This window comes from Kogia breviceps, chromosome 3, assembly GCF_026419965.1.
Source record: "Kogia breviceps isolate mKogBre1 chromosome 3, mKogBre1 haplotype 1, whole genome shotgun sequence".
NCBI lineage: Eukaryota > Metazoa > Chordata > Mammalia > Artiodactyla > Physeteridae > Kogia > Kogia breviceps.
In genome coordinates this window covers 14,061,361-14,087,308 of record NC_081312.1, presented here as the reverse complement: position 1 = coordinate 14,087,308, position 25,948 = coordinate 14,061,361, and the positions used below count along the sequence as shown (strand labels likewise).

At 48.6% G+C, this 25,948-nt stretch overlaps 1 protein-coding gene and 1 non-coding gene across 6 annotated transcripts in view; one reads left to right on the top strand and one right to left on the bottom strand.

Annotated features, from left to right (window-relative positions):
- Positions 1-25,692, top strand: part of TDP1 (tyrosyl-DNA phosphodiesterase 1) — a 75,652-nt gene extending 49,960 nt beyond the window's left edge. For 4 of the 5 annotated variants that reach the window (XM_059059276.2, XM_059059277.2, XM_059059279.2 and 1 more), the window contains 3 exons: positions 7,768-7,870; positions 18,443-18,551; positions 25,351-25,692. In XM_059059276.2, coding sequence (XP_058915259.2) covers positions 7,768-7,870; positions 18,443-18,551; positions 25,351-25,424 — 286 coding nt within the window. In that variant the 3' untranslated portion in view covers positions 25,425-25,692. The remainder of the gene's footprint in view (positions 1-7,767; positions 7,871-18,442; positions 18,552-25,350) is intronic. The other variant, XR_010839435.1, reaches the window with a different exon arrangement.
- Positions 16,844-16,916, bottom strand: TRNAG-CCC (transfer RNA glycine (anticodon CCC)). The gene has a single exon. It is a non-coding gene; the product is annotated as a tRNA-Gly (tRNA).
- Positions 25,693-25,948: the final 256 nt, after the last annotated feature.

Genomic DNA, 25,948 nt, shown 5'->3' with positions numbered 1-25,948 from the left:
GGATTTGGGGTAACCATGTGATACCCCAGTGGAGAAATCCAGCTTGTGGTTGCAGATGCCCATTTGGAAATTTGATGATCAACGTCGGACAAGTCTGAGCGTCATGTTGCAGTTGGTGAGTGGGAAAGTCCCTGTGGAAGGGAAGAGAGAGGAACCAAGGGCAGAGCAGAAATTTAGAGGGTACGGTTCACGGTGGAAAGAGCAGCAAATCTGAGAGAAGCTGAGTCAGAGAGCTGGGAGAGAACCAGAATAGTCAAGTGGAGAGAAAGCCAAGGAAACCAGAGGCAGAGAAGGAGGAGAAAACCACATCAGCACAGCAGAGAGGTCTATAGCGGTAGCTCAGCCGCAGCACTCCTGAACATCTGGGGCCAGGTCGTTCTCTGTTACAGGGCCGTCCTGTGCATTGTTGGGTATCTCGCAGCACCCCTGGCCTCTAGAAATGTCCCCAGACATTGCTAAGTGTCCCCTAGGGGCAAAATCACCCCCAGTTGAGAACCACTGGTCTAGAAGCCCACGGGGTTTGGCAGTTAAGAATATTATTTGAGGGCTTCCATGGCGGTGCTGTGGTTGAGAGTCCGCCTGCCAATGCAGGGGATGCAGGTTCGTGCCCTGGTCCAGGAAGATCCCACATGCCGTGGAGTGGCTGGGCCCGTGAGCCATGGCCGCTGAGCCTGCACGTCCGGAGCCTGTGCTCCTCAACGGGAGAGGCCACAACAGTGAGAGGCCCGCGTACCGCAGGAAAAAAAAGAAAAAGAATATTATTTGAGTGGAAGGCAGACAACAGGTTTGGAGGGGAAGAAACGGAAGCTGCCAACACCTTGTTTTAGCCCAGCAAAACCTATTCCAGACTCTGACCTCCAGAAGTGTAAGACCAAAGATTTGTGTTGTTCCAAGCCACTAAATTTGCGGCAATTTGTAAGAACAGCAGCGGGAAACTAATGCACACTGTATATCAATAAAAAAGACAAATGACGATTTAAAAGTGGATAATTGGCACAATTAAGACATTGTTTTAGAGAGAAATTTGACAGAATCCATCAAAATTAAAGATTCTTTTCTTGCATGTACCTAGATACAACTCACATCCTTTGCAGTGAGAATATCTTTCTGTGTTCCTCAAAAATATTTTTTCATTACATAAAAAGAAACAGAGCCCAAGCACAATACAGGAAAACCTACAGCAAATGCAATGGGGAAGGTGACTCTGTGTGTGTGTGTGTGTGTGTGTGTGAGAGAGAGAGAGAGAGAGAGAGAGAGAGAGAGAGACAGGCACGCAGCTGTGGGGTTTGAAGACAGGGTGACAGGAGCACGAGCTCGAGTTGGTCGTTTTCCCTCCTCGGCACCCCAGCTGCTCCATCTCCGTCCTCTCGCGTGTCCACTGTCAACGTTCTGTTTATTGCATCTGTCTGTGAGAGCATCTGCTCCCCCACCCCCGTCCTCTGGGGTGCGTGGCTAAAAGCTCGGTCTGTTAGGCATCTCTGAGCTCTGGGCAGCCACTGCCAACATCAGGTGCCAACTGTGAAAGAAGTGCTGTATCAGAGAACACGTTTCCCAAAGCAGCAGTCATCCTCAGGGATTCAGACACCTTGCAACAGAATCTTAGAAGTAAACTCCATCAGCCACTCCAGTGCTCAGTCTGGGGTTGGAGGTAATGGCTCCTGCTGCTGCTGTGAGATGTTAGGCTTTCAGATGCCATTGCAGGGTCGGCCCAGAGATCCTTCCTTGCTCCCTTCTCCTTTCTTGTGTGGCTGTTTTCCCAACACGTTGTCATGGATTTTATCTTCGCGGTTGGAGTATGTAGGTGGAGGGACTGAGTTAGTTAGAGGTGAATATGGACATCTCTAGTCATTGTAGACTGTTATCTGGAAAGGGATCTTTGGCCTCATCGGCTGAAATCCCTCATTCTAGAGACGAGAAGCTAAGGCCCAGGAGGAAGAGGAGTGCCTTTGGGTGTCTTTGTGGGTGATACCCTCTTTCCTGATTTGGGGTCCAGGGAGCTGTTCTCAGCATTGGCCTTCCTTTCTTCACCATGTCCCTTATGTGGCATTCCTGTGCTTTACTGAGCTTTCTTTCAGGAATTCTCTGTTATACATTATTAGTTTAAATTTACTCTTAAAGCTTTAAACCGTGGGACAGAATTCCCATAGTGTGGGCTGAGATCAGATCTCTAGTTACAGCCACGCTCTGCAGGCCGTGGCAGAGAACTGACCACAGCCGAGTTCCTGGTCATTAAGGGGCCCATAAACTGTCCAGTTGAATAACTGACCATTGGTCAGCTTAGCAGGGGCTCAGGAAAAAAACATGCCATCTTGTGGAGGCTTTGTAATGTGTCAGTTTTACACATTTTGCATAGTCCCTTTTCTGGGCTGGACCAGGGCTGAACCACGTTTTGCAGAGTCCCTTTTCTTGTATGTTTCTGGTTAGGATGGGCCCCAAAGATTCTTGTGGGGATTTAGAGGGCAGATGCGAAGTGCACTGTCCTGATAACCCACACATTATCACCTTGGGCTGGCTAACCTTCTCGGCCTGAGGTGGCAGCTGGCCCTGCATTGCTGCATTTTCTCCTGGTCTTGCTGCGTTTTCTCCTGGTCTTGCTGCAACTTCTCTAACCCTGGACCTCGCCAGGTATGTGCGTTTAGCTCTGGTGAGGGCCCGGCTTCTGCAGGACACCCCACCCTCAATGCCAGAGGCAGTACAAAAAGGCATGGTTTGAGCCTGTATATGTGGCTTCAGCTCGTTGCTTGTGGTTCTGGCTTGTTCTCCTCCACTGTGTATTCATCCTCTGTGGCTTCTGTCCACCCTGCAGACCTCAAGCTGAGGCTCTAGGGCAAAGACAGCAACATTACCCAGACTGCTTTACTGGCTGGCACAGCTACTTTCCTGATGTCAAATTCTTGTAAATTATATACATTGTATATTTCACACACACACACACACAGAGACAGACACCCAAAGTGGTTCTGCTTCTCTGGTTGAACCGTGACTAATACACACCTCCATCCCCCAGAAGCCACTGTTTTATTCACCATTACTTTCTTAATGGCTTGGGCAGAGTTTCTGATGGACAGTACAACGTCGGACATCCAGAATCCTACCCTCCGAAGTTCTCCAACTTAACAAATGTTCGATACCCCAGAGAATGCAAAGTCAGTTTAGACCCCAATGCTCTTAGGTGGTGAAGCACATCCAGTACCCAGAATAAAAGCACAGCACCCGGGGGAGAAGCAGCTCAGGCCAGCAGGAGACAGAAGAGTCATGGAGAACTGAGCCTGAGGGGCGATAGTGGCCACAGCAAGAAGCCAGGACAGGCAGTAAATGTGGGTCCTGAATGGAGAAGAAGAGAAGCTGGAACTCCTTTGGTGTTTCAGGAGCAAACAAACTTGTCATAAACAGCCCTGTGGTGCCACTGTGCCTTTGCCAGACACTGGCGGATGCCCATCCACACACACAGCAGGCGGGTCAGAGTCTGCAAATATACACCCCATGTGCTGGACGCCCTGCGTACCAGTGATCCAAAGTGTATTCTGAGTGTAAAGAAGTATCAAGATGCTATTTCAAGGAATAAAAATTTATCACCTAGACGGCCTACAAGAGACTTTTAGTCTCATTTTTCAGGATAGAGTTTAAGGTTCCAGATGCTTAGAATTCTGTTAGAAGCCAAATACAAAGGAGAGTTGCAGGAAGCCGTCCGAGATGTTCTCATGATCTCCATTGATCTTTACCTTGGAATAAGCCCTCAGATCTTGGGATGTTGAGGAAAACATGACTAGTGAGGGAAGAGTGAGAATAAACCTTCTGGAAAGTGCCTCTCACCTATAATGTTTTGCCGACAAGTTGAGGGAGTTACCAGGAAGGCAATAATCTAGAAAGCTGGAAAAATTATTCATAGGAAGACGGCTTCCACCTCACGCTCACTGCTTGGTTTTGCCATTAAACCTGTGTCTCAGCCGAGGCAGTCACTTTATGTTACTAACAGGCGAGAGAAATAAAAGCAAGCTGTTTTTTCTGGAGTCGTAATATCACTTTATTGTCAGCTTCCCACTTCCTCTGCATTTTATGTCTTTGTGACACATCACTGATAGTGATGTTCACGATTGTGGCTCTTGGGTATCAAAGAAAGGTCCCCTGTCCTCAGTGTGGTCCATTTAAGAAGGTAGGGAGGCTTCCCTGGTGGCGCAGTGGTTGAGAATCCGCCTACCGATGCAGGGGACACGGGTTCGTGCCCCGGTCCGGGAAGACCCCACATGCCGCGGAGCGGCTGGGCCCGTGAGCCATGGCCGCTGAGCCTGCGCGTCCGGAGCCTGTGCTCCGCAACGGGAGAGGCCACGACAGTGAGAGGCCCGCATACCACCACCAAAAAAAAAAAAGAAGGTGGGGAGGTCTGTGAATACCTTTTTTTTTTTTTTTTTTTTGAAATTATAGCTTAATTGCATTAAGAGCTTCCTTAGCTCTGATTTCCATACTCCTCCTTGTCTGTTCCCATAAAATGCTGAACAGAGACCGTTCTTTTCACCTTATTGTTGCCTGTTTCTCCTTGACTTCAATCCCCGACAGCAGTCCCAGCCCTTAGCTCAGGAGAGTGGTTGATGCCCCAGTGAGTGAATCTTTAATGAATCTTTCTGTTACCCACAAAGTCAGGCTTTAAGGGTCTAAATAGCTGAGGTTTTACTCTCCATTCTAAAAATGAGATAGAATTTGGGTGAGCCTAATTGAAAAAAATGGTCCCAGTGGGTTTACACTGATTAATGGATGGATGAGAGCTCTCGGCCTGCTTTGCTGCAGGAGAGAGGTTCTAAAGATGCCTCGGAGCTGTTTCATCTCCGCTCCTGAGCATCCTGCGTTTGCATCCTGGTGCCTCCCGTCAGGTCCAAGCCTCCTTCCTCCCGCTGCATCATGTGGTTTTCGGCCCTTTCTACAACTCTTTGTCCACATACAACATGATTCTAAAGGCACTATTTTCTTTCTGGATACAAAGGCCAATCTAGTGCCCTTGGAGCTGTTTTCTTTTGATTGAAAGTAGAAATTAGCACTCCCTGGCCAAAACCAAAGGCAGAGAAGGGAATGTGAAGCTTAAAATACTACTCTGTAAGGTTATATTGACACAGCTTTTTAAAAATTAAAGTATAGTTGATTTATAATATTAATTTCAGGTATACGATATAGTGATTCAGTATTTTTATAGATTATACTCCATTTATAGTTTTTATAAAATATTGATTCTATTCCCTGTGTTATACAATATATCCCTGTGGCCTATGTATTTTATACACAGTAGGTGGTACCTCTTAATCCCCTACTTCTGTTTTGCCCCTCACTTCCCTCTCTGCACTGTAACCACTAGTTCTCTGTATCTGTGAGTCTCTTTCTGTTTTGTTATATTTATAGTTGTTTGTTTTAGAGTCCATGTATAAGTGGTAACATACAGTATTTTTCTGTCTGACTTCATAAGCATAATACCCTCCATGTCCATCCATATTGTTGCAGATGGCAACTTTTCATTTTTCATGACTAATATTCTTTTGTGTGTGTGTGTTGTGTGTGCGTGTGTGTGTATTATATATACGAGGGGTCCCCAACCCCTGGGCCATGGACTGGTACCGGTCCATGGCCTGTTAGGAACCCGGCCGCACAGCAGGAGGTGAGTGGCGGGACAGCGAGCGAAGCTTCATCTGTATTTACAGTAGCCGCTGCGCACTGCTCGTGTTACCGCCTGAGCTCTGCCTCCTGTCAGCATTACTGTGAGTTGTATAATTATTTCATTATATATTACAATGTAATAGTAGAAATAAAGCGCACAATAAATGTAACACACTTGAATCATCCTGAAACCAACCCCCCCACACCCCACCCCTGGTCCGTGGAAAAATTGTCTTCCACGAAACTGGTCCCTGGTGCCAAAAAGGTTGGGGACCGCTGGTATATGCCACATCTTTATCCATTCATCTGTGATGGGCACTTAGGTTGCTTCCATATCTTGACTATTGTAAAATAATGCTACTGTGAACATGGGGGTGCATGTATCTTTTCACATTAATGTTTTTGTTTTCTTAGAATATATACCCCAGAGTGGGATTGCTGGATCGTATGGTAGTTCTATTTCTAGTTATTTGAGGAACCTCCATATTGTTTCCATAGTGGCTGCAGCAGTTTACATTCCCACTAACTCTGCACCAGGGTTCCCTTTGCTCCACATCCTCGCCAACATTTGTTATTTGTGGTCTTTTATTTATTTATTTATGTATTTATTTATTTTTGCGGTACGCGGGCCTCTCACTGTTGTGGCCTCTCCCGTTGGGGAGCACAGGCTCCGGACGCGCAGGCTCAGCGGCCATGGCTCACGGGCCCAGCCGCTCCGCGGCATGTGGGATCCTCCTGGACCGGGGCACGAACCCGTGTCCCGAACCCGCGTCCCACCCGCATCGGCAGGCGGACTCCCAACCACTGCGCCACCAGGGAAGCCCTGTGGTCTTTTTAATGATAGCCATTGACAGCTGTGAGGTGATAGCTCATTGTGGTTTTGATTTGCATTTCCTTGACATAGTTTTTTTTTCTTAAGTGCTACTTTTATGTACAACAAAATGAGATCTCCTGTCTACGGCTACAGCAGGGTTTTGAAAAGGAAAGGGATTTGGGAGTGGGGGTCTTACTAAGGAAGGATAATTATTTTAATAGCTGCCCTCAGGGGAAAACACAGGTGAGGGTGGAGCTATCTCTAATTAGCAGTTGGATGAATTTTTTTTTTAACATCTTTATGGGAGTATAATTGCTTTACATGGTTGTGTTAGTTGCTGCTGTATAACAACGTGAATCAGCTATACATATACATACATCCCCATATCCCCTCCCTCTTGCATCTCCCTTCCACCCTCCCTATCCCACCCCTCTAGGTGTTCACAAAGCCCCGAGCTGATCTCCCTGTGCTATGCCCCTGTGTTATGTGGCTGCTTCCCACTAGCTTTCTATTTTACATTTGGTAGTGTACATATGTCCATGCCACTCTTTCACTTCATCCCAGCTTGCCCTTCCCCTGCCCGGTGTCCTCAAGTCCATTCTCTACATCTGCATCTTTATTCCTGTCCTGCCCCTAAGTTCTTCAGAACCATATATATATATATATATATATATATATATATATATATATATATATATATATATATATATTTTTTTTTTTTTTTTTTTTTTTTTAGATTCCATATATATGTGTTAGCCTACAGTATTTGTTTTTCTCTTTCTGACTTCATTCTGTATGACAGACTCTAGGTCCATCCACTTCACTACAAATAACTCAATTTCGTTTCTTTTTATGGCTGAGTAATATTCCATTGTATATATGTGCCACATCTTCTTTATCCGTTCATCTGATGATGGACACTTAGGTTGCTTCCATCTCCTGGCTATTGTAAATAGAGCTGCAATGAACATTTTGGTACATGACTCTTTTTGAATTATGGTTTTCTCAGGGTATATGCCCAGTAGTGGGATTGCTGGGTTGATGGTAGTTCTATTTTTAGTTTTTTAAGGAACCTCCATACTGTTCTCTGTAGTGGCTGTATCAATTTACATTCCTGCCAAGCAGTTGGATACATCTTGAGAATTATAGCACAGCAGGATTTACATTCCATTTCCCAAAATGCAGGACTCTGCCAGAAGCTGAATGGACATGACTGCGGCTCTCGGGCGTTGACCGTCAGTCTCGCAGCTGTGGGAGTTTGACCCGTGCTAAAACGCCTCACTGAGTCAGTCCTCTCCCTGTCCTTGTCCCCACAGCGCCAATCTGTCCAAGGCCGCCTGGGGAGCATTAGAGAAGAACGGTGCCCAGCTGATGATCCGCTCCTATGAGCTTGGCGTCCTTTTCCTCCCATCAGCATTTGTAAGTGCACACTTGATAGATGATTGGTCATGAGTGAAGCGAATGGGGGTTTGTGTTCTCTTCTTGAGTCTCGATGACCTGCCCGAGGTCAGGAGGTCGCAAGCTTGTGCACTGACCCGTAGCCCGTGCTCCCAACCGCAGGTTCGAGCTGATGAATTTATTCACCGATCCCTGTTCTGGGTGTGAGGGGATCGCTGCTCTCAAGGGGTGTTCCAGATTAGTGATCAAAGGCATTGCTTTGGGTAAAGTTAATAACAATCTTTAAATGTAGATTGGGAACCAGCATGTGAAAATTTACTATAAGGTAGTAAGTGACAAGTCACGAAAGGGATGAGTCAGCCAAGTGCGAGGCTTGTTCTAGGTGACTGGAGAGGCTGTGCGCCTTCAGAAGCTGGTCGGCTTGGGGGCAACGAACGATGCTGAGGATTCTCGGTCAGCGGAGAGGAGCAGAAGGGCAGCCTCTTGGGAGGAATGGCCTGAGCACAAGCCGGGAGGCAGGGAAGCTTACAGCATCTGCTAGAGACAGAGTCCCGGGGGTCGCAGAGGACGTGTTACCAGACTCACTGGGAAGCCCCCCAGAAGGGCACCAGAACAGCCAGCTTGCATCCTGGCTTTGGAACAAAACTCAGTTTCTGCAGCTGAACACCCAACAGAGTAGCTAGTTTTTGCGTAGGGACTGGGTTTTACAAGTATGTTTTTCTCAACACTAGAATTCCTCTTGGCCCAGAGAGCTGTTCCCTCTTTAAGAGGCACACAGTGTCCCCAGTACCCCCTCTCACCCCCAACCCCACTCTGGGCAAACACTCATTGGTGGATGCAGTTGGAATTGCCCACACCATGTGATGCCTAATGCTTTTTTTTTCTTTTTTTTTTTTTGCCACTTGCTCTAGTTAAGCTAAAAGCACATGTGATGCAGCCCCATGGCAAACCACTTGGACTGGACCAGAAGACTTAGCCAGGGGAGTGCTGTGTGCTTGTCCTGAGACTTATATCCAGGCCCTGTGATGTGTGGGTATCGTCTCAAGGAGAACTGAGATTGCCCTCCCGCCCAGCCTGACAGGCCTCCCCACTGTTCCTTTTCTCACGCATGCTCTAGGGAAAAGCTCCTCTCTCCCTTTCTCCTCCCCTCACCACTCTTTATCCATCCTTTTCTCTGTCTCAGAGGGTTTCAGTACTGAACTGTCCCACACGCCTCTCCTGAGGGCAGATTCTAGCACTTTTTGTTTCTTTTGCATAGAGTCAAACGGCAGGTCCTGATGCTGCTTTCAGGTAAAGATCACTGCCTCCGCAGCCCGGTCGGTAGATGTTTTCCATAGGCAAGGAGGTGACTTCCCTAAGGTTCCACCACTGAGTGGATCTAGCTCTCAAGCCTCTGTCTCTAACTGGTCCTCCTGTGATCTCTCAGCTGTATCACAGGGTGGTAGGAGATTCTCAGCACCAGGGTAATAATACACAGTCATGTGGTGTATTGTAGTGGCTGTAGCTTCGAGCTCAGGCTAGAATTAGCTCCCAATAATCACCTAAGTAAAGGAATAAATTCCACGTCGCTCTTGTTTGGCTTTTCATGTCAGTATTTGCAAAATTCTAGTCATTTCTAACTATTCTGACCTTATCCCTCATTATGAAAATGATGCTAGGAAAGAAGTATACTGCACTTCCAGGACCACTCAACCCTTCTAAGCTACTAATTTTTACCTCTAATATTGTTTCTCTCTGTACATTAGAGAAAGAATGGGCATAATCATTTAGAATCCCCAAATTGACTCTAGACTAGACTATTACTTCTATACTTCTGGGATAAGAGCAAGTCCCACGAGAGTGCATTCTAGGTAAAGTAGAGATTTAGTTATTTATAAAGACCATCAGGCAAGAATATTAAAAAATGGACTCCCCCCGCCCCTCCCCCATCCTGCGCCAGCAGATTCAAGAGCGAGGCCCCCAGCAGGGGGACCGTGTAGTTGACATACTGAGACAGTGGCTTCTCCAGCAGGCGGTTCCATGGCGTCTCAGCATGCAGATCCCATGGGGAGCAGTGCTTTACGGCAGGCTTGCTGACAGCATTAACAAGGACCCACGCGCTGCCGCTGTCTTGCCGTCAGACTTCTTCCCGTCTGGGCAGATCGTCGTGTCCTTTAGCAAATCATAAATGACTTGGCCAAAGCGCTGAGATGAGGCATGTGGACAGTATGCAAGTATTTGACCTTGCCTCCTAAGGAGCTAAGGGTCGAGTGGAGCAAGAAGGTCATAGAAGTGAAGCAGGCGCCTTGTTTGAGAGACGTCCCAGGGGTCAGCTTGGGTGCTCAGACATGTGAGGAGGGCACCTGGCCTGAGCGTGCAGAACCCAGAGGGCTCAAAGTGGGTGTCCGAGTTCTTTTAGGTGCATTTTATAGACACGAACTTGAGCTGACATAGGCCCACAGAAGGGGGTGTGTCATGGAATCAAAGGAAAGGAGGAACAGCCGAGACGTGGGAGGGATGGGCCGGCCAGCTCTGGGGGGGCCTGGGCAGCAGGCGGGCTCTCTGGGCTGCTGCCCCTGCTGTGACTCCACCACATGGCTTCTCGGCCCTGTTACCAGGGGTTCTGCATTTACAGTCACTGTGCAAGCTTGGGTCTGCCCTGCACGCCTCTCTCCTTCCCAACCCGCTCCCCCAGTAGGGGCCTGTTTCCAGAAAGGTGGATTTGTTGTGAGCTAGGAAGCCACTCAAGAGGTAGGAACTTACCGCCAGAGGGTTTCACATGTAAGTGGGTTGATGTGTGTTTTATCTGCAGAAAGCAGTTAAAGGGAATCTTGTAACATAGGAGACTTTGTCCTTAAGCTACTATAACTCATCTGCATCATTTACTGTTATGTGGAGCTTCTGGGAAAGTAGTAGACCTTTGTTTGCCCTCACAGAATTAACATTTATGGTTTTGACTTTGAGGGCAGCCCAAAGATCTATGACAGGAGGTAATTAGTCATCTTGCTGAGGCTATAGGAGCACAGAATGAGGCTTAGCTTGTGAAGGAGTGGCTGTCCGTCCTCAGAGTGCATGCCAGGCTCGTCACTGGACATCTGGCTGCCTGAGATGACCTCTTGCACAGTCAGCTCCATAAGCACCTCCTGCGTCCTCTTTGGTTCCTCCTGGGAACACGAGGAGGAAGAGATGGAGTCTTTGTTCTCAGGAAGCTCTTGGATAAGTTAAGGAAGCAGACACAAGTTATCACAGTAGGTGATGAGAGCTATGGGGTGTCCAAAATGTAAGGACTGAGAAGAGGGAGTGAGCAATCCGCCTGGGGGGCTTGGGGAGGCTTCATTTAGACATTTGACTGGGTCTTGAAAAATGAATGTGGGTTCAACCCACCATCTGGGGAGATGAGGCTCCCGGCCAGAAGGAACAGTGCACGTTATATTTGAGAAGTAGCAACCAGCTCCACGTGCCTGGGAGGGGCCGGGGGGTGGCCTGGGCTATGCGGTTGGAGTCCTGCTCTGAAGGAAGGTGGCAAGCAGGACGTGCTGCAGTAGACTTTGTCCCACGCGAATAGTGGAAAGCCATCAGTTTTTTAAGCAGGGTTAGTGGTCTCATCAGGCCAATTTTCAGAGAATTTGAATCTGTAACACTTATCTCCCCTCAGGATTATAGTGTAATGTATATTATTGGAGGGTACTTGAGGAGAAGGGCCTTACAGATACCATCAAAATCATCATCTTAATCACCTACACCACACTATTATAAAATTCTGATTCTGAACGAATTGCTCTTTGCCTTCACCCCAACGTCCCAGCTCAGGGTGTAGGAGGTCATCGCCGACTCCTCGTTCTCCCCCCACATCTGTTTGATCACCTAGGCTTGCCATCCCAAACTCCTAATGCTCCCTGTAAACCTGCCACTTCCGGCCATCCCTGCCGCCACCGCGTCCCGGCCCCCTTCCTAGGCCACCTCCAAGCTGCTCAGCCCACTGCTGCCAGAACGTCTGCAGACCGTGAATCTGGTCGTGTCTCCCACCTGCTTCAAATCCTGTGACTCCTTAGCATGGCCTGCTTTTCCCTTTGCGGCCTGACTCCTGACTGCTTGGGTCTGAGCTCTGACCTCTCAATCCTGGCCTTTCGTGTTCCAGCCACACACACAGAGCGACTGCCTCTCGTTCTGGACCAGGCCCCTTAGCCTCCTCTGGAGAAACAGAACCAATAGGCTATATAGATAACACATAGAAAGAGACTTACTGTGAGGACCTGGCTCACACGCTTTTGGAGTGCAGGGGGTCCCAAGCTCTGCTGTCTGTGAGCTTGAGACCAGGAGGGCTGGTGGTGTGGGCCAGCCCGAGTCTGAAGGCCTGAGGACCAGGACCCCATGCCTCCCGTCCCAGTCTGAGTTTAGGAGAAGACAGACGTCCCAGCCAAGCAGCCCCTCCTCGGCCCTTTTTTTCCCACTCAGTCCCCCGACTGGCTGAATGGTGCATCGCTGGCGGGGATCACCTTCACTCAGTCCACTGATGCAAATATTAACCCCATGCAGAAGCCCCCTCACAGGTGCCCACAGTGATGTTTACCGGTTACCTGGGTATCCCATGGCCCGGTCACGTTGACATATAGAATGAGCCACCATACCACCCTTCTCAGCAGCCCTAACCTGGAGCGGGAATGACCCCCGGAGGCCCCTAACCCCACCTGCCTCTCACATCTCTGCTCCAGGTGTCCCTCCTCTGTGCCCCACCTCCTGCAAGAACCAGGGCTTTCCCTGTGTCCCCGGAGTTGTCCTCGATGACTCGTGTGTCTCCTTGGCTGGGAGCTGCTCTCACGGAGGGCCGGCACACGGGAGGCTCTTAGCGAAGTCTGTCGGTGTTGCTCCCTTGAGGTTCCCGGAGTGCCCTCTCCCCTTTCGGTGAGGAGAGCACGTGTGCAAAGCAGTGGCTGCAGCGGCAACGTGGATTTAGTCCGAGGGGCGTCGGGTGCAGAAGGTGCTTAAGTGTGCTCACGAATCTCGTCGCGAGCAGCTTGCAGCGTGGGTTAGCTCACCTGTAGCTGTTCTGTGCAAACCAAAACGTACACACAGGCTCACACTCGCCGTCCCTCACTCACGGAAGTCTCTTGCCTAAACTACAAATGCCAATCCCTATATATTCATTTTATGTCATAAACATTTCGGTATTGGCCATAATCGTAAAAGAGTTTACTGACAGTCAGGCAGTTTGTTGTGAAATGAAGCCCAGTGTGATTCCTTTCTTTGGGTTTCTCCCTTCAGTACTATCAAGATATAACGTCTTTTTATTCCTTTAGTTACACATTTGCCAAAGACTTACTTAGCACCCAGTTTTGTAGTCATTCTTCTGACTGGACAGCATCCAAAATCCAGTCTCTTGAGATCAGCCCACCTTTGTGGCCCGTAGGCAGAACACTCCGTGTCCGAAATGCCCCCGTTTCTGAGTTAGCAGCAGCCAGAATTGCCACTTCTGTCCTTCACCAGTGGGCCATCCTGATCTCTGTGCTCCTGAACGCGGACTTGAGGCCAGCATTGCAAACGGTCGGGTTTTGTGCCCAGAACGGCACAGTCTCAAGCGCTGCAGAGGTGGTCGGCCGGAAGAAACCCGGCAGTTCTCCTTTCCCACAGCCGTCATACAGGCCTGTCGCTCAGGAACCAATGGCCGTGTGAAGGGACACGCTGTGTGGCCTACAAACTGCAGTGGATGGAGAGCCAGCACTTCCCATTCGTAATTATGATGCCATTTGAAACTTCTGGGATTGATCTGGAAGCTGATAAGTCCCTGGTAACCTAATATTGGTTTTTTCCCATTTATTTCTGCTGCTTTTAAATGAATGAATCAATAAACACATCATTTCAAAATTAACCTAACTTGCCATAGAGCATGGAGTCAGCAGCTCTCCCTTTGATTAGGAACATTTGCAAGGGCTTTAGGGGTTAATGTACATTTGACTGTGTACCCAGCACCTGGCTGTTGTTGCTACTAGTAGGTGCTTAATAAATGTTTAATTGAAGACTTTATTAATGTCTCACATCAATTTATCAGTTTTATTATGTTTTTTGAGTTGTCCCTTTAATTTAGGTATATTTAACTTTTAGATTAGCCTAATGCATTTAGGTTCAGAAAAATCTCAATGTAGGAAAGATCATCTAATGATTTCAAAGACCAGCAGCTGTATTCCAAACCCTCAGCCATCTGTATTTCAGAGAGATAGAAATTGTCTCTCTTTGAACTCGGTGCATTTTGGTGTTTACTGAGTACGTCCTTTGTCAGGCGCTGACTAAGCTGCCCGGCACTTTGTGTCTAGAACGCCTCCTACCTCTGGGAATAATGCACAGACGGTCTCAGAATCATGGATCGATGTCCTGAACTCCTTCCTCCAGAGGAAGGTACCCTGAGCACCCCTGCCCTTGTCCCAGGGCTGAGAGCCAGCTCAGGCCCTGCTCAGCCGCAGGTTCACTTGCTCCCCGGATGGCGGGCTCTCTTTCCTACAATCGGAGTCAAAAACGCTGCCGCTAAATCCCCAAGAACTTTCTTCAGTCTTCGAGTCTTTACTTTCTCTTTTCTCCATTCTGGTTAAACTATTTTATTGTCCCTCTGTTGCCAAAGATGGCTCTGGCTGGAAGAACTAATGCAATTGACAAGAGCTGCCACATTAACCCCCCACCTCGTGCTCCCCGCACCACCTCTGACAGCCTGCCTTGGGCCCAGCGCATGGGTTCAGGGCTCTCAGGGTTTCCCGGGAGGCCGCAGCTGGGCAACACTGTTTCAGGTGGTGTTTCTTTGTAACCTCTCATGTTCTCTGACTCAGCGAATAGGAGCAGAGCCACATCCTGGCATTCCACTGCTGCCACTTGCCCATCCACATCCAGTCACCCCAGCCGATCCCATCTGCCCAGACACGAATTCTCTCTCTCTTTTTTTTTGCCCACTCCATGCAGCATACAAGATCTTAGTTCCCCGAACAGAGATCGAACCCATGCCCCCTGCAGTGGAAGCGTGGAGTCTTAACCACTGGACCACCAGGGAAGTCCCCCACTTACTTTTTTTGGGGGGGGCTCTTTTTACTGCGTTTTCCCTCAGCCTCTTTCAGATCCATTTCTGTCTTTCTGTTTCTCATCCAAAACCACCTCACTTTTATCTCATCTTTTGTTGTGATGATACTTACACTTGGATCCCCATTTACCATCTCTAATCCATCTCGCATTCCTGTTGTAATAGCTCTTGGTCTTCGGGCTCTAGCAATTCCCACCCAGTCCGATCCATTCTCCCGTCTATGCCATTCCACCTTTACACTGGAACTTCTCTGTTCAAAACCCTGCACCTCGGGACTTCCCTGGTGGCGCAGTGGTTAAGAATCTGCCTGCCAGTGTAGGGGACACGGGTTCGAGCCCTAGTCCAGGAAGATCCCACATGCCGCTGAGCAACTAGGCCCATGTGCCACAATTGCTGAGCCTGCGTGCCTAGAGCCTGTGCTCCACGAGAGGAGAAGCCACCGCGGTGAGAAGCCTGTGCACCGCAACAAAGAGCAGCCCCTGCTCGCCGCAACTAGAGAAAGCCCGCATGCAGCGACGAAAACCCAACACAGCCAAAAACAAATAAATAAAAAATTTAAAAAAAAAAACAAAAACCCTGCAACTCCTCACCATATATCACAGTAAAGGCCACACTCTAAACGGGGTCCTGTGACACCCTGGGTTGTAAGTGAAGGATAACCAGCTCAAACTTGCTTCAGGCAGAGCTAAATCCAGGGACGTGGGCCATGTCATCAGTGTTCAGTTCTTCTAACACCCAGTTCTGTTTGAAGGACATGAGACGCCCCCCAGCAGCTCAGGGCTCGCACCTTGCCAGGTGAGCTCCCCAGAGAAAGGTGATCTCTTCCCCAGCACCTCTGACTCAGGCCACTTGCCCGACCCGAGTCACTACAGCCAGGAGTTGGGCCCAGATAAACAGGTAGAAGCCTCAGATGTCCAAAGCCGCTTCCTTCAAAACCCTCTGCAGCCTGGCTCTGCGTTTCTTCTCCAGTGCCCCAGGCTCTCCTCCTGGGCATTGCTTCCCTCGGTGTCCCCCTGAAATGCCAGCTCTGTGCTTTTCCAGCTCTGCCTTTGGTCATGCCGGTCTCCCCCTGATGTTCTTCCCCGCCAGCTCTCTATCAAAATTACATCATGGGCTTCCCTGGCGGCGCAGTGGTTGAGAGTCCACCTGCCGATGCAGGGGACGCAGGTTCACGTCCCGGTCCAGGAAGATCCCACGTGCCGCGGAGCGGCTGGGCCCGTGAGCCGTGGCCTCTGAGCCTGCGCATCCGGAGCCTGTGCTCTGCAACGTAAGAGGCCACAGCAGTGAGAGGCCCACGTACCGCAAAAAAAAAAAAAAAAAAATTACATCAGTTTTTCAAGGCCCAGCAAAAATATTTTCTACAGACCCTTTTCTTAACCTGCCACTGGCAAGAGGTCATTTCTTCCCTTTCTGACTAGAGTTTGTGCCCGGAGTGTGTCACGTGTTGCCTTTCACGGAGTTACTAACCACCATCTTGTTTGGTGCTGTCACCCCTACCTTCCTGTAGGTCTTCACTGGCACAAAGCACTTTTGTGCATCTTGTTGCATTTGCTTCTGTGCAGACGCCTATAAAGTAAGCAGGGAAGGTACTTTAATCCCATTTTTGCAGCTCAGCATTGCTTGACCAACTACGCACCAAGACTTGTGCTAGGTGTTGAAGTAAGAAACGCTAATATGGTAACATCCAGAAAGTTGTTATTCCAATTTTACAAATGAGGAAATTGAGGCCTAGTGAATAAGTGGCCAAGTGTCCTACTGACCATCCTTTTTAGTTCCTAGCACGCACAAGCTCTTTGCCACCTCTGGGCCATTGCAGATGCTGTTCCTCCTCCTGGAACTTTTTTTATTTTTAATTTGGCTGCACCAGGTCTTCATTGCAGCATGCGGGATCTTCTTTGCAGCATGTGGACTTCTTAGTTGCAGCATACAAACTCTTAGTTGCAGCACGCGGGATCTAGTTCCCCGACCAGGGATCGAACCTGGGCCCCCTGCATTGGGAGTGCAGAGTCTTACCCACTGGACCACCAGGGAAGTCCCTGGAACATTATTATTTCCACTCTCAACTGACCAAACACTACTCACTTTTCAGAGTTTAATTAAAATGTCACTTTTTTAGGGAGGCTTCCGCTGAGCACCCCCTCACCCCCAATTCTAAAACAGGCCTATACTATTCTCTCTTCTAGGACTCCTCTGTTTCTCTCATAGCGCTTATCAAAAATTGTAGTTATTTATTTTCCTTCTGTAAATGCATTTGTTTAATGTCTCCCTACTAGACTGTACATGCCACGAGAACAGGGGTCGTGATAATTGTTCTGACTCCTGTGCACTCAGTGCCCGGCACCCACGCCTGACACAAAAGAGGGACTCAAGAAATAACGTGTGGGATGAATGAATGCAAATGTGAGCCATTCACACAGCCCGTAAATACCAGCACAGAGACTCAACTCAGGTTGCCCAAAGCCCAGATCCACACAGCCCTGACACTTACCTCATCTTCCGAAGAACTGTAGCGGTAGCTCTTTATATGGGTTCATAGACGTTAGCACTGTCTGATATGTGGGTATTTTGGACGAGAAGGGTGGATCTGTGCGTGGATGGGTGGCCAGAGGAAGGAGGCAAAAACAGAACGCCAGGGTCATCCGGGAGCGGGGCCGGGAGATGACCGATGCGTGGAGGCCTGGGGAGGGCAAAACCGACGTAGTAGGCGCCGCCACTACCGGGCAGGCCCTGTGTGAGGAGGCAGTGCCATGTGTACATCGGCCTGGGTGTGGCACCTATAGTTGTACCCTGATTCAGATCCAGAGTTAATAGTAGCCTGTTCTCGAGTTCGTGGGATAAACCTTCCATTTTGATGGGTGTTGAAGAGTTCTCACTTTTATATTCCTATCCCATCACATTGGACACTTTCATGACACGTGAAAGCAACTTTCATGCTTCACCAGAGTGAGCAGCCCATTACTATATATAGATAACAATATTGAAAGTATTCAGAGGTATTTTTACACAGTGTCTTCTACACACTCCCCGCTGCTGTACACAGAGGTTAGTAGAAATGGGCTGTAACATCCAAAATTGTTTTTCTCTCATGTCTTTGTATCCTTTATTAGACTTTTGCAAACTTTGCTATAATTTGTTTTCTGACATTGGGACTTTTTTTTTTTTTTTTTTTTTTTTTTGGTGGTACGCAGGCCTCTCACTGTTGTGGCCTCTCCCTTTGCGGAGTACAGGCTCCGGACGCGCAGGCTCAGTGGCCATGGCTCACGGGCCCAGCCGCTCCACGGCATGTGGGATCTTCCCAGACCGGGGCACGAACCCGTGTCCCCTGCATCCGCAGGCGGATTCTCAACCACTGCGCCACCAGGGAAGCCCTGGACCTCTTATTTTTAGGAAAGAATATTTGGGGGAGTGTTGTAAATATATTTGACCTACTGAATATCAAAAATAGCGCTGAAATAACAGAAATAGCTCTGAATTTTGTTGTATCATAAAAATATAATTGCTTCTTGATATCTTTTTCCAGAAAATGAGATGCACTTACAGATTCTGTGTGTCTGCAGGGCCTGGACAGTTTCAGAGTGAAACAGAAATTCTTCTCAGGGAGCCAGGAGCCAACAGCCTCCTTTCCTGTGCCGTATGACCTGCCTCCAGAACTGTATGGAAGTAAAGGTGAGACACCAGTGAAAGAAAACCTTGAGTGTGTGTACCAGAGCAGAAACAAACAGAGCCCAGGGAAAGCCACTGGGTTGGGCTCTCCCTAGGAGCCTGGCTCGTGGGTGGCCCTGGAAGCGCAGGTTTTTGCAGAGGCTCCCTTGCTGCCCTGTGTGTGGCCACCAGAGCCACAGTTCTCAAACTGGTTGGTCTCAGAACCCCTCTACATTTTATTATTGAGGACCACAAAGGGCTTTTGTTTACATGGGCTTTTATAACTATTGATATGTATCATATCAGCAATTAAAAGCAATAAATTTTAAATATTTATTAACTTATTTAAAGATACTAATAAACCCATTTGTATATTTAAAAATATATGCAATGACTATTCCCAAAAACAAGTTAGTTTGGAAGATGGCATTATTTATCTTTTTTTTTTTTTTTTTTTTTTTTTTTGCGGTACGCAGGCCTCTCACTATTGTGGCCTCTCCCGTTGCGGAGCACAGGCTCCGGACACACAGGCTCAGTGGCCATGGCTCACGGGCCCAGCCGCTCCGCAGCATGTGGGATCTTCCCGGACCGGGGCACGAACCCGTGTCCCCTGCATTGGCAGGCGGTCTCTCAACCACTGCGCCACCAGGAAAGCCTGGCATTGTTTAACTTTTTTGCAGACCCCTTTATTATCTGGGGTAACAGCTGGATTCTTACGGCTGCTGTGTTTTTTTAATCACACAGGTCGTGTAGTGTCTGTATACTCATGTGAAAGTGACAAATAATGGCTTAATGTTATGTTGACAGTAATTTTGACTTTACAGGTATTTCCCCCTCCCCAAGCCCCTTAAAAAGTAGGTCCCCAGGCCACACACTGAGAACTGCTGCACTAGGTGAGGACTTCAAGGGCAGTGACCAGGTATTTTTCACAAGAAAAAGCCAGTGGAGTGTTGGTCCAGGTTCCCAGCGCTTTTGGAAGGAAGGCTAGCTGGGATGGGGGCACCAACTCATCCCAGCTCTGACCCAGCCCCGCTGGCCACAGGGCTGCTCTGCTCAGCCCCAGAAAATCTGTCTTTGGGGTGAGTTCACACTTCACCAAGCTCACCCCGGAGGAGATGCGTAATCGGGACAAGCTTATTAATTTAAAATGGCAGATTCTTATATCACTGTGGCTGGCGTATTTTCCCCTGGAGGGTAGGGGCCTACACAGGTAGCCAGATTGTAATCTATGGTTTTTGAGTGAAGGCTGAATGTGAACAGGGAAAATTTGGTTTTTGATTGGTAAGTTTTGATGATGTCACCCCATTAATATTCCAAACTCTCGGATTCCCTAACGGAGTCAGCCTTGCCCCAGTGGGTCCCTTCCTTCCCTGAGTGATGCTGGTTGGGTTCTAGCTACCTCCCCGCCCTCACTCGCCCTTTTGGCTTCCATGGTGAACCAAACCTGCCCTTCTGATGGACGCATTTCTTAGATTGTATTGGCACATCTGACAGAGTTCATCCTGCCTTGCCCAGGTGACTTCCCCTCTCTCTGATCAGTCATGTGGATACTGTTTCGGAAGGTATTCTTGTTCCCTTCCTTCCAAGCCGTGTGCATTTTTCTGTGTCCTCTAAATGTGTCAAGTCCTCTAAATGTGTTGTAAATTCACACATGTTCATTTTTCACCAGCAAGAGGTTTTACCAGAATTTCAAGAAATCCGTGACCACTCCTCCCCACCCTCCAACCCACAGATGCTTTAGATCCAGGCCGTGTTTATGTGCCAGCCTGACAACTTATTTAGTGACCTTGGGCAGTGGTTTGCACTCTCTAGGCCTTAGTGTCTGTTTGCAAATTGAGAACATGAGCGAGCATAGCTCACTGTTGAAGAGTGACTGAGATATGGTCTAGAAAGCATCTAACCCAGCGTCCAGCTCAGAGTTAGCAGCTGATTACTGTTAGCCATTGTTTCTGTTATTTAAAATGTCCAGTTCAGTTATAACAGTGGATTGATGGCCATCCCTCCCCCTCCCCCTGATGAGCTGACATTCAGAAGAGCCTGAGGCTTGTGCAGGACAGTCCCTAACCCAGGACATGACCCAGTGACCTTCCGCCCTTCTGGCTTTGCGCTGCACCTCTGTCTTTTCTCCCTTTCTCTGCTCTTCATGTCCCTCACCCCTACCCCCACCCCCAACCTGAATGCTCCTGAATAAACAGGTTGGAGGAGGGAAGGACAGCCTTATTTAGGTTTAGCCTCCTTCGATCTGGCCTCAGGCATTGTACCTCCCACCCACAGCCTGGAACCTTGGCTGGAATTTCACCCCCTCTCTTTAATCCTAATCTCCAAAGGACTGTAAAAGCAAGAATGGAAGAGGTAGAGGAGCCTTAAAAATATCCTGAGGTTCCCTCAGTTCCACTAGAAAAAGCATTCCCAAGAACTTAAAAGTTTACAACTAGGTAGTATCTTAGACCATGTAATGAAAATGGTGATCCTTTCATTTGACCAGCAAGCAGTTTTCCATTGTTTAAGTGAGTTTTATATTTTTTACGCATTTCCTTTGAAAGATATGCGAGAGAGACTGGAACATTTTAGTTTTTTTTATCAGTACTATTTTACCTTCCACACTGCTTTACTAGCATGTAGAATAATGCCAGGGATTCAGATATCACCAATTCCTGTAAAGCCAACATTCGGGGGAGTCAAGTGCACCTTAAAAAGGCATCATGGGCTTCCCTGGTGGTGCAGTGGTTAAGAATCCGCCTGCCAATGAAGGGGACACAGGTTCTATCCCTGGTCCGCGAAGATCGCACATGCCGCGGAGCAACTAAGCCCATGCGCCACAACTACTGAGCCTGTGCTCTAGAGCCCGCGAGCCATAACTACTGAAGCCCGCCTGCCTAGAGCCCGTGCTCCTCAACTAGAGAAAGCCCGCACACAGCAACGAAAACCCAATGCAGCCAAAAATAAATAAATTTAAAAAACAAAACAAAACACTGCATTTGAATAAGTGATTTTCAAGCCACTCTAACATATATAAGATCTTGTTCAGTATTTTTTAAGTCAGGAGACTATAAGAAAAGCTTAGCAGAGAAATATACTAATGTGAACAAGTCACAGTTGGATACAAGAGACCACCAGACATCCTGACACCAAGAAATTGATCAAATAAAACAAAGACTCAGCTACAGGGGTACCTGCTTTGTGCTTGCTGCTTATTCCCTCTCCCCACAGGTATATCATTGAGAACCTGCTGTGCACAGACACCAGCTAGGTGCTTGGAACAGATCAGTGAACAAGACAGACACAGATCCTTGCCCTCCTTGAGTTTATATTACTCCTCCCATGAAAAGTTACACTTACCCAAACCCATTTTACAACAGGAGCTGTGTTTTTATTTTTTATTTGTTTTGCTGTACGTGGGCCTCTCACCGCTGTGACCTCTCCCGTTGCGGAGCACAGGCTCCGGACACGCAGGCTCGGCGGCCATGGCTCGCGGGCCCAGCCGCTCCGCGGCATGTGGGATCTTCCCGCACCGGGGCAAGAACCTGTGTCCCCTGCATCGGCAGGCGGACTCTCAACCACTGCGCCACCAGGGAAGCCCAGGAACTGTGTTTTTAAAAGAAAACTTTTACAAAGCAAAATCGCTAACATGGTAAATCACGCACTGTAGCATGCAGTCCCCGACCACAGGGACACACGGAGGGAACCACGCCCCCCAGGTTGTCCTTCGTCCTCCCCCACCGTGGCCCTAACACAGGACTCACCCGGAGTCTCACCCGGACTGTGCTGCTCTTTCATTTCCCTGGTTCTGTGCTCCTCCCCCTGGATGCCATCCTCCACGCTGCTGCCAGGCTTATCTGATCATTCCCTCTCCGTTTTAAATCCTTTCGTCGTATGCCAGAAAAAAAAAAAAGACGTTTTTCATCCCCTTTAGCCTCAGATCCCAAACAGATTCTGTGAAGATCACCTTTAGAACTTGACAAAGGTGCACATTGCCAGGCCCCAGCCCAGACCTACTGAAACGAGCTCTCCAGGGGTGGGTCCCAGAAAAACGTGCCAGCAGTTCCCACTTCAGCCCAGTCAGGGAACTGCTACACAGACACAGTGGGGTTCAGCATCCCAGTAGCAGGGCGTGCCTGCTTGTCTGCCTGCCCCCTGGACCGTAAACTTGAGAGGGCTTCATGTTTGTCTAGCGGAGTAGCAGGCGTCTAACCAGCGCTACCAAGTATTTCATATACACGTGTGACTGTATCATGAGGCAAAGCTGTTCTCTCGTGGGACTGTTTAGGAGGATTGCCTAAAACAGGCCTTCATCTGAGCCAGTGAGTGGGAATGGCTGATTTCCAGTAGTAATGGGTAAAAATGACACAAGAGAATCATAACCCCCCTCTTTTCACCTTCCTTTTGGCCCTTTTTGTGGCCTTCCCCCACAGCAGTGGAAGGCCTTGCAGCTGGCATGGAAAGGCTCTGCCCGGGAGGTGCAGACATTTGCCCATTTATAAAGCAGAGCCTCAGGGGGATTTGCCAGGAGCATGGTTTCCAGGTCCTCGCTTGGCCATCGTTGGCTAAATTTGAGGGAAAGGAATACAGTCATCCCTTGGTATCTGCCAGGGATTGGTCGAGGACCCACCTTGGATCCCAGAATCCACAGGTGATCAAGCCCCATAGTGAGCCATCCGTATCCGCAGTTCCACATCCCCAGATTCAGCCAACCACTGATTGTGTAGTGTGTATTTATTGAAAAAAATCGCATATAAGTGGACCCTCACAGTTCAAACCCAAGTTGTTCAAGGGTCCACTGTAAATGCAGTGGTGGTCTTTAAGTTACAGCCTCGCTGGCAAACGTCTGTATCACAGATCTGCACTGGTGAAGAATCTCTCTGATGGCTATTCATATAGCAAGGATTGGGGGGTCTTCTGCCTGGGGCATGAAGCAGAGCAGACATTGCCCAACAGAGCAATTTGCAGGGAAAGGGGAAGTCCAGCCACAGAAGATGGTGTTTCCACTGGAAGAGAGTGGGTGCTTTCTTAAGGCCAGTGAGTTGCCAGGGAGTCAAGTCTCCAGCCCTGCTAGTCCCTTACCTCTTAAGAAACTTAATTACCAGAAAGTGTGGTTTCATGCTTTCAAACCATCTCAAGGCCAAAGGGGAGAGAACAGGGTTCTGATAACTTGTTGCCATCTTTGGCATTCTTTTCCTGCACTTCCTGCTGGGAGCTTCATTTGCTCGCTGGCCCTGTGATTATTCAAAACAAACAGCGAGGCTGGGCGGCAGGAGCAGCAGATACCATTGTTTGCCAGGTGGGCCTGGCTCCAAGCTACCATCTGCCTCTGTTCAGGAAAAGGAGAAAGCCTCCCCCAGGGGCTGCGGGCGGTGCCGTCCAGCAGCTGCTGCAGTGGGATGGTCCATCTCGGCTGACCTGCCAAGTGGCCAGTTTACTATAAGCATGCAACCCTTCCATCTCTCCATATTTCTCAGGACAGTAATATGGGGGGGTATTTTTAATCTTTGCAGTGTATTTATACCCTACCCATATTTTTTTTAATTATTTAATTTTGGCTGCATTGGGTCTTCGTTGCTGCACGTGGGCTTTCTCTAGTTGTGGCGACCGGGGGCTACTCTTCGTTGTGGTGCTTGGGCTTCTCATTGCGGTGGCTTCTTCTGTTTCAGAGCAGGGGCTCTAGGTGCTTGGGCTTCAGTAGTTGTGGTGCACGGGCTCAGTAGTTGTGGCTCACGGGCTCTAGAGCACAGGCTCAGTAGTTGTGGCTCGTGGGCTCTAGAGCGCAGGCTCAGTAGTTGTGGCGCACGGGTTTAGTTGCTCTGCAGCATGTGGGATCTTCCTGGACCAGGGCTTGAACCTGTGTCCCCTGCATTGACAGGCAGATTGTGCCACCAGGGAAGTCCCTACACCCTACGCATATTATTATGGTTCTTTTTGAAATGGTTTGACTCTGGCAGTAGCCATGTGTGGTAAAAGAGATTTGTTCCAATTTTTTCAATTTGTGAAACATCAGTTAAAAGGAAGAAACGTTCACACATATTGAGCACCTACAACATGCCAGGAACTTTCACAGATGTTCTCTCATTCATGCTTCACAATAATCCTGGGAGGTTGCTAATGTAATTTCTTCCCATTTCAGAGATAGGGAGGGAACCTGAGGCCAAAATCCACATGCCTTCCTCAGGCCGCAGAGAAGGATGAAGGCAGGATTTGAACCTAGGTCACCTTTCCGTTGCACCATTCCAAGGCACGTTGCCTTTCTCAACGTTGGTCTACAGTCATTATACAGAGACCTTTATGCCTTATCAATCACTAGCCTTAAGTTACAGAACAAAACCATTTCAGGGACGTGACGCTGGGCCTCTTGGTTCTGTGCGACCATGACCAGCTGCTGAGAGCAGAAAAATGGCCTTTGACTGTACCCATTGTCACTGTTGGTTTCTCCAGGTTCTTAAAAGAAGAAAATGAGCTGCCCTCATTTGTTACATTCTCTCTGTGCAGAACACTGCGTCTTGTGCACTGCACGGGTTTATTTCATTTAATCCTCCTGACAGCTCCACGACTTAGATACAGATCAGGAAACTGAGGCTCAGAGAGGTGAAGTGACTTGTCAATGTAAGTGGCAAGCCAGCATTCCCCCGGGCTTCCGCTGGCTCCCGTGTTCACTCACCCGTGTCTTAACATGAACCTTTACTACAAGCTCTTACCTGTAAGGGCGCTCGTCGGGGCTCGATTCAGAAAAGACTCTGCCGGCCCGTGCGTAGTTTTATCCTGTCAGGTGGGTGAATTTTCTGTAATCCTATTTAAATCAGCATTATACTTATGTAATTTTTTTTTCCCCCAGATCGGCCCTGGATTTGGAACATTCCTTATGTCAAAGCACCAGATACACACGGGAACATGTGGGTTCCCTCCTGAGAGCAGTAAAGTACTGTGAAGTTGACGTGTAAGGCATTGAACCCCAAACGTTGGATGTTCTTGTTTGCACTGGGTGTTCACTTTTCTTAATGTTTTATCTGCCCCCCCTACAAAACTCTTTGCAAAGGTCGGGCTTTCAAACACAGATGTTGGTTATCCTTTTAATGGCCATTGTTAACATGCTCACTTTAAAAAAATTGTATATTTTCTTAATTCCCTTTTCTACGCTTTGGAATGGAAGCTATTAAACTTCACCGCGTTAAAAGAATATATAGGTGTAAAACGATCTTCCTAGTGATGAGGACTTTCACGGCGGTGAGGGCGCCTGTGAATTGAAGGTTGACTTGCGTAGTTGTGCTCTGTCAGGAGAGGTGCTCTGGATCCAGCTGAAACTTCTCAGAGCAGGAACGTGACCTCTCACCCAGCCCTCTCTCCGCTTTCTGAGTGTGTCTCGGGGTTGCCGGAGGGAGTCTGGCGTGTGTCGGCTGGTGCGGCTACCCCGACGCCATGGGCTGTATTGACCG